This window comes from Temnothorax curvispinosus, unplaced genomic scaffold (assembly GCF_003070985.1).
Source record: "Temnothorax curvispinosus isolate PA1 unplaced genomic scaffold, ASM307098v1 QBEX01004942.1, whole genome shotgun sequence".
In the NCBI taxonomy this organism is placed as follows: domain Eukaryota; kingdom Metazoa; phylum Arthropoda; class Insecta; order Hymenoptera; family Formicidae; genus Temnothorax; species Temnothorax curvispinosus.
Genome location: NW_020214722.1, coordinates 1 through 7,676, shown reverse-complemented (window position 1 = coordinate 7,676; position 7,676 = coordinate 1). Strand labels below are relative to the sequence as shown.

General features: G+C 35.5%; 2 protein-coding genes across 2 annotated transcripts; both read left to right on the top strand.

The window, feature by feature from the left end:
• The first annotated feature begins 1,911 nt into the window (after positions 1-1,911).
• LOC112454287 (ras-related protein Rab-1A) lies at positions 1,912-4,725 on the top strand. The gene is made up of 4 exons (XM_025015581.1): positions 1,912-2,145; positions 2,817-3,213; positions 3,307-3,537; positions 3,618-4,725. Exons 1-3 carry the CDS (start codon positions 2,123-2,125, stop codon positions 3,505-3,507), a joined length of 621 nt encoding a protein of 206 aa, XP_024871349.1. The 5' UTR covers positions 1,912-2,122; the 3' UTR covers positions 3,508-3,537; positions 3,618-4,725.
• A 170-nt stretch (positions 4,726-4,895) lies between these two features.
• Positions 4,896-7,670, top strand: LOC112454286 (exocyst complex component 5-like; the record flags this gene model as incomplete). Its single annotated transcript, XM_025015580.1, has 3 exons — positions 4,896-5,383; positions 5,632-6,075; positions 7,167-7,670. Coding segments are annotated over exons 1-3 (981 nt in total), but the record flags the coding sequence as incomplete, so codon positions are not given.
• Between the last annotated feature and the right edge of the window lie 6 nt (positions 7,671-7,676).

Sequence of the window (7,676 nt, the reverse complement as noted above, 5' to 3'; positions counted from 1 at the left end):
GCTTAGGAACGGCTTTTCCCAAATTTTAGCCAAATTAATTAACGAATTTCATTAAACTTGTGCTCGTTTTAATCAGTAATATCAGCCGCAAGCTGGTACAGAGCCGGTTTTCCATTTTGGCTCTTAAAAAATTTATAATAAATAAAATACGGACTCGCAGCTAAGCAACCCGACAGAGGTCGGTGGTGTTACTCCTGTCGACCCTTAACGTGATCCTCCGATTAAACTCAGGGCCTAACCGACGTATATTTAGCAAATAAATTAAAAATTATTGAAAATTAACTAACCCAATCGTTTAGAAATCATTTGGAGATATTTGAAAAAAACTTTTCAGAGTTTGGAAAACCATACAATAATCACAATTAATTAAAATCAATTAAGCGTATAATTAGCAGAAAGTTTTTAAAAAATATTTTTTTTTAATCCAATATCGCTCCAGAATCATTTGGATAAAGTGTCGATATAATTTTTATTATTTAGAAAACAACTGTATTCTAATAAAAATTAATTAAAGGTCAATATTTCGTTTTAATGTCTGCACTATAGTGCAATAAAGTGCACATACTTCTCCTGACGACGAGTAGCAAGACTGGCAAGAAATCAGCAACCTAACCTACAATGTCTGTTTATCTGTTTATTCTAATTATTGCACTATAGTGCAGACATTAAAACGAAATATTGACTTTTAATTAATTTTTATTAGAATACAGTTGTTTTTTAAATAATAAAAATTATATCGACACTTATTTATCCAAATGATTCTGGAGCGATTGGATTAAAAAAAATATTTTTTAGAAAATTTCTGCTAATTATACGCTTAATTGATTTTAATTAATTGCGATTATTGTATGGTTTTCCAAACTCTGAAAAGTTTTTTCCAAATATCTCCAAATGATTTCCAAACGATTGGGTTAGTTAATTTTCAATAATTTTTAATTTATTTACTAAATATACGTCGGTATAGTGTACACAAGGCTTTACACTTTACAGAAACGTTGCAAGTTGATTGGTTAAGGTGATCCTAAAGCCGTGATCTTAGCCGGTTTTTTCAGTTTTTTTCTTAGCACTAATCTTTTAATTGGCTTTATAGAAATGCAAAATTCTTGTCTAGAATTAAAGTACGCATCAAAATCTAGGTCATGGTGGTCGAATTTATATCAAAAACGAAAAAAAATTAGTATTTTTTGTTATACGTGACGACCACCACATATAAATTCGATTACCATGGCCGGTATTCATTAGAGTTCCTATAATAAGAGTTAGGACAAACCGCCGCCATGTATGTATGTACAGCCAAATGATAGCTTTGTCTCACTCCCACTAACTTCTTGGCTGAAACATATGGCGACCATGATAGCTTTGTCTCACTCCCACTTACAGCTTGTCTCACTCTTACTAACTTGGCTGAAACATATGACGGGACCAATCAAAAATCGTCACCACATTGGCTTAACTCTTATTATAGGAACTCTAGTATTCATAGTCTGTTCTTATATTTAAGATGTTAAGATCTTAAGATGTTATTAACCAATCACAGAGCCGTATTAGCATTTTAAGATATTACTTAAGACGGTCTTGAAATAAGATCTGATTATGAATACCGGCCCATGACCTAGATTTTGATGCGTACTTTAATTTTAGACAAGAATTTTGTTGCTTAGCTGCGAGTCCGTATTTTATTTATTATAAATTAAAAGATTAGTGCTAAGAAAAAAATTGAAAAAAAACCGGTTAGGATCACGGCTTTAAGATCACCTTAAAAGCTATGCGATAGCCAATCGACTTGCAACTTTTCAGTAAGAACAACATTGCGCATACGTATCTTGCGAATGAATTCGAGAATCGATCCTCTGTCTTCTTACGTTATGCATTCTATGTCTATGGAAACGGTACCCGCTGCCATTCTGGCATTACGTATTACGTCAATGGTGGAGGTCTTCACTGGGAGGAGTTGCTGTGACCGCCATTGTTACAATTGTTCGTCATATTACGGAACGTAGTGAGAATCCAGTTTATCCGCATTCACCGTAGCGCGTGTCGAGGCCGAGGAACTGTTTTCTGGGTGTAACTTGCAAGCGTGGACCACAGACGGATCTATCAGCCAACACATTCTCAGCGTAGCATGTCCACGATGAATCCCGAGTAGTAAGTAAACTTCCTTCTGCGCAGAGCATAAGTGTAACGAATTTGCTACTACACACGGCTTGTCAAGCGATGATTCACGGATGTATTCGTGATAAAAAAAAAACAGCCTCGTTAGAGATCGCACCCGTGAGATCTCTGTTCCCTAGACGAGGGATTAAGAAAGAAGTGTTCGTTGATTTTCGTCATCTGACAGATTTACCCTTCCCTCTTGTTCTCTTTCCCCTACTACTCGAAACATGGCACTCTCGTATCACAGTCCGTATTTCAGTATTTTGTACTGTTACATTTTCACTTTGTTACATTTTCGTTTTGTGATATTGCAACCTTGGCTTTTTTTTGTAATAGCCACAAGCAAACACGAATAAAGGGCCCGGACACACACTTCTGCACAACGCATAATGCGTAAGCATAAGAAAATTGATTGGTCCATACACATGTGCATAAGGAAACAGACCAATCAATTTTCTTATGCTCCCTGCTTAAATGGTTAAATCTAGATGCTTTTTCTGTAATTTTAAAAGCATCTACAAAATGGTTTCTCTGATTTAAAAACGCATATATATTAACTGTGATTTTAAAACTCTATAAAGTAGAGACAGTAAATCATCTTTTTTTTTGTTTGTAAGAATACAAATTTGAGAGATAATTGCTAGAAAATTTTTTTGTTTCAGTGATTATCTGTTTAAACTGCTTCTAATCGGAGATTCTGGCGTTGGAAAATCCTGTCTCTTGTTGCGCTTCGCCGATGACACATATACGGAAAGTTATATCAGTACCATTGGCGTGGATTTTAAGATTCGAACTATTGATCTAGATGGGAAAACGATAAAATTACAAATTTGGGATACAGCAGGTCAAGAACGGTTCAGAACAATTACGAGTTCTTACTATCGAGGTGCACACGGTATTATTGTTGTTTACGACTGCACGGATCAGGAGACTTTTAACAATGTAAAACAGTGGTTGGAAGAAATCGATCGTTATGCCTGTGATAACGTCAATAAGCTGTTAGTCGGCAATAAATGTGATCTACATACTAAGAAAGTGGTAGATTATACAACAGCCAAGGTATACAGTTGCACACACACTTTTTACGATATTGTATAATTTATTTAAATTTATTACAATCCTCATTGCATAGCTGTACTTCGTTATAAACAGGAATATGCCGATCAACTCGGCATACCATTTTTGGAAACGTCGGCAAAAAATGCGATGAACGTAGAGCAAGCTTTTATGACAATGGCCGCTGAAATAAAACTTAGAGTGGGCCCACCATCGAGCGGAGCGAGCGATCCAGCCAACAAGGTGAAGATAGAACACGGGCGTCCAATCGAATCTTCTAAATCCGGATGCTGCTGAGAATATAATCTTGCGTCTCGTTTAACCAAAGTAAGCGAAACAAAAGTAAGCCTAGTAGATTTAAGCTCGAATTGTTAACTTATGGGAGATAATGACAATTTCTTTTGCAGAACATCTAACGTGGTTGCGGTCTGGGTACTGCAAAATTAAACTTATTACTGCAAGTATAAGAACATACATGGAAGTTTAGTTTACCCCAACAAGAAAAAAAAAAGAAGAGAAAAAAGAATTTAACACACTCATGGACCACCAACTCTTCCTCGGAGTTGTACGAAACTCTTGTCCACCTGCCCCAAAATTTCGTTTTTGTAACTACCTTTCTTTCCAAAGAAGAAAAGACGTGTTAATCAACGCCATTTTCTAGTATAAAGTTCGACTTTAGATCAATTTGTCGAATTAGTATTGATAATGTCGAGCGAGTGTAGGTGTGCGTGTAATGGGGAGGGAGGGGCAATCGTGTCTTGAGAAGTAAATTTAATTAATACTGCGTATGGTGGTTATTACGATAAACACTTATAATTTTCTTTTTTAGCCTAATTGTAATATGTACAATAGAATATGTGTTTGGCTCTACAGCCGTTTCTATTCCTCTATACAATAATCCAGAATGTTTTCTCATGGTTTTCGTTTCGTTCTCTGTTTTCTTCTAGATGTGCAGAGGGTTAAGTTTTTTTTCCTAGTAAGATTCCATAAGCAACGCTCCACCCTTTCCTTTCTTTCTCACTGCTCGTTATATAAATATATATAGTGTAATTTAATAATAATAAATATTTCAATGCTATATATAACTTGCAGCGCATATGTGGCGTACTTTTATACATGTACGTGTGTATGTATACATATATATGTATAATGTATCTAAGAAATGTGCTGCTCGCGTACACCCAAGCCAAACGGCAGAGTGCGGAATCTTCGTTTGTGTTCTCTTGAATTTTATCGTTGATCCTCATCATGCTTTTTTTTACACGATTCAAATGCGATCCGAGAATCCACAAAACAAGTCCTACAGACTAGCTCTGATCGTGCGGAAAAGCGGGGATATTTTATACAATTTAAGAGATATTACAGTTACATGTAATCCAAATCGCGTAGCTTTGTATCGTGAGAGGGCTATTTGTGACGGGTATACGATATAATGTGGCATTCGAAAAATTTATAGAGATATAGTAACTGTAATTATATGAAGTACGAATGAATAAACAGCTATCTAAATGGAAATCGCATTCTTTGAATTCTGCGATGTCGGAGTCGTTTGTTTCGAGATGTGCGTATCGTGCACGCACGATTGCATGTATGCGCCTAAGCGTGTAACGTCATTCTTCCACGTGTTCATTTCTGATCCTACCTGACGAATGATGAGTCAATCGTATAATGCGGTACTCATATTTAAGATCATCAGTTGATCTATGGCTCGAGATTCCATCCGGGTGATAAAATTATACTTATAATTATTATAAGTATAGCATATCGAGATCGTACTTAAGATAATGGATAATCTTAAATATAAAATCGGCCTATATATGAATACCGCCCTTTAGAAAATTGTGGAATATCGTCACGCTGACATCTGGCAGCCGAGTTCGCCTACTAAAGAATAGTAAAGAATCATTCTCGTGCGTATCGTTGAGCATAGAGCACGGTGATATCAAATCGTGCATATCACGTTTCTTGCAATTGTGAGACCGAATCGACAAATTAAAAATGCGCATGTAGACTCGGAACGAACAAACGGCAATGTTCGTCTCGTTCTCGAGACTCCAGTTTCTGGACTGATCGAGTGTTATGACTTAACCTAACCTAAATTTTACTTTCATGCTGTTCTGCAAGCGTGAACAATTTCAAAATGATGCAGCAATACATGAAGGAATTGGAGCAGGTTTCAATCGATCTTTTTCTCTTTTCATCAAGCGATTTACACGATTTTATCGTGTAATCAATACTTTAGTATACTGGTCATTTCGATTGTTACTACTACTACTACTTTCGATCAGTAGTATTTACAAGAACAAGAAAGTTGTTTCAATAAATTTAATTTTATACTGTATAATTTATAAATTTCTATGTGTGATATTGCGTTAAGCCATTTGTGACAAACCATTTATGAATAGATTACAACTGTTTCAGGATCCATTTGACCCTGAAGAATTTGTCGAAAGATTAGCTTGGAGAACTGTCAATGACAACACGAAAGATGGAGGAAAGACGTTTTTTGATCCGGTCATCGTCCATGAAACGTTTTTGCAAGCAATTAAAGACTTACAGATACTACAGGAACGTCAGCAAAAGAAATGTGACAAGTTGGAGGCTACGTTGAAAGAAGAGGAAGCTCGACATACATTTGAGATATTAGAATTACAGGAGAGGAATAGACATTCTATCGATTTGTTTCATCAGTTAGATGAAAGAATAAATCTCGTGGCGACTAAAGTTTTACATCTGGGGGATCAGTTAGAAAGTGTCAATACACCAAGGGCAAGAGCGGTTGAGGCTCAAAAATTGATGAGACACTTCTCAGAATTTTTAAGTCCTGGTCCATTGACGGATCCAATTTTTACAGATAAGTCGTCGGTAAAGATAACCCAGATAATTCAATTAAAGGGGTATTCTGATTTAAAAGGTCGTAAATGCTGGTCTACAACTTTACTTTAAGGGTATTTAAACTCTAAGCCGTAAGAAATTGACCAATCACAGTCAAGTATTTTCCTCACATTCCACTGTGATTGGTCAATTCTGACTGGCCTTTCTTACGGCTTAGAGCTTAAAGCACTTATTGTAGACCAAGACTAAAAAACATATTTTTCAAGAATTTTTTGTAGGAAAACAAATGATGCTAAACTTTGCATGTTTTTTTAGCCTTATTTTAAGAATATTTTATTTTTTAAGTAACAAAAATGCTTTTTTTTCTATATTATATCCTGGTCATTAGGACATATAAATAATGGACAGTGTAAATAATTTTAGCTGTTCTATAAGGGGCCGGTATCACAGTCTCCGATTAACGTGATTCTCCGATTAAACTCACTCTTCGTCTCTTTCTAGGGGGACGGTTAGAAAGAGATGCAGAGTGAGTTTAATCGGAGGATCACGTTAATCGGAGACTGTGATACCGGCCCTAGGTATCTGAAACGCAAAGACCAAAAATTTTCTTATTCGGGAGAAGTGTAGCTATCTTCTGAACTAAAACTAGACCATATTACCATTCTAGACAAAATGGCGGTCTCCATATTAAAAATATAATTTTTCTTTAAAATTTGTTAGTATTTTATTAAAAGAAAAAAAACCTAATAAACGTATAATGTTTATTCTGGTTCAAACAATAGCCACATTTTTTTCAAATAAGAACATTTTTGGTTTTTGCATTTCAGATATCTAACACAACTAGAATTATTTACACTATCCATCATTTATACCTCCTAGTGACCGGGATATAACAAAAAAAATTTTTGTTACTTAAAAAATAAAAGTATATTCTTAAAATAAAGCTAAAAGAACAGTTTACGTTATTCGCTTGTTTTGTTTCCCTACAAAAAAATTTCCTGAAAAATACCTTTTTTACCTTTTAAACCAGAATACCCCTTTAAATAACATAGCAAATAATATAAAAATAATAGCGAGATCAAAGTTTATTCATTGTTACAGTTAATTGTTATTTGTTACAGTTAAACGATGCTGCAGATGTGATACAGAAGCTCCATCTCATAGCCCAAGAACTTCCCTCTGAGAAATTTGAACATGCCAAGAAAAAAATTGGTGTCAAGTATGATGAGATAGAACGTAATCTAATCGAGGAATTTGTAAGAGCGCACAACAGGGAAGATGCGCCGCATATGAGAGAATTGGCAAGTACCTTGGCACATTTCAAGGGCTACTCACAGTGCATTGACGCGTTCATAGAACAAAGTCAAATGGGTTCTTTTGGTGGGAAAGACGTCTTTCAAGACGTTATACCTATGTGTACAAAGTATCACAAGCTTATGCAACAGGTGTTCTCTAATCCTGAACAAGTGATGGCTAAGTTTGTTTTAAACATATACCATCTGCGCCTTCAAAAATATGCGGTGGCCAAGTTAGCTGACAAAAACGATTCCGAAAAATATCTCAGAAACCTATATGATCTGTACACAAGGACAGTCAAACTGTCCAATGATCTAAAGGTCTTCAATATGGGC

What these genes read in the sequence shown, in the direction of transcription:
- LOC112454287 (XM_025015581.1), top strand. Translation starts at nt 2,123, where the DNA reads ATGTCCACGATGAATCCCGAGTA. An exon ending in TCCACGATGAATCCCGAGTA is followed by an intron (nt 2,146 to 2,816) that starts GTAAGTAAACTT and finishes TTTTTGTTTCAG; the next exon opens with TGATTATCTGTTTAAACTGC. An exon ending in TAGATTATACAACAGCCAAG is followed by an intron (nt 3,214 to 3,306) that starts GTATACAGTTGC and finishes CGTTATAAACAG; the next exon opens with GAATATGCCGATCAACTCGG.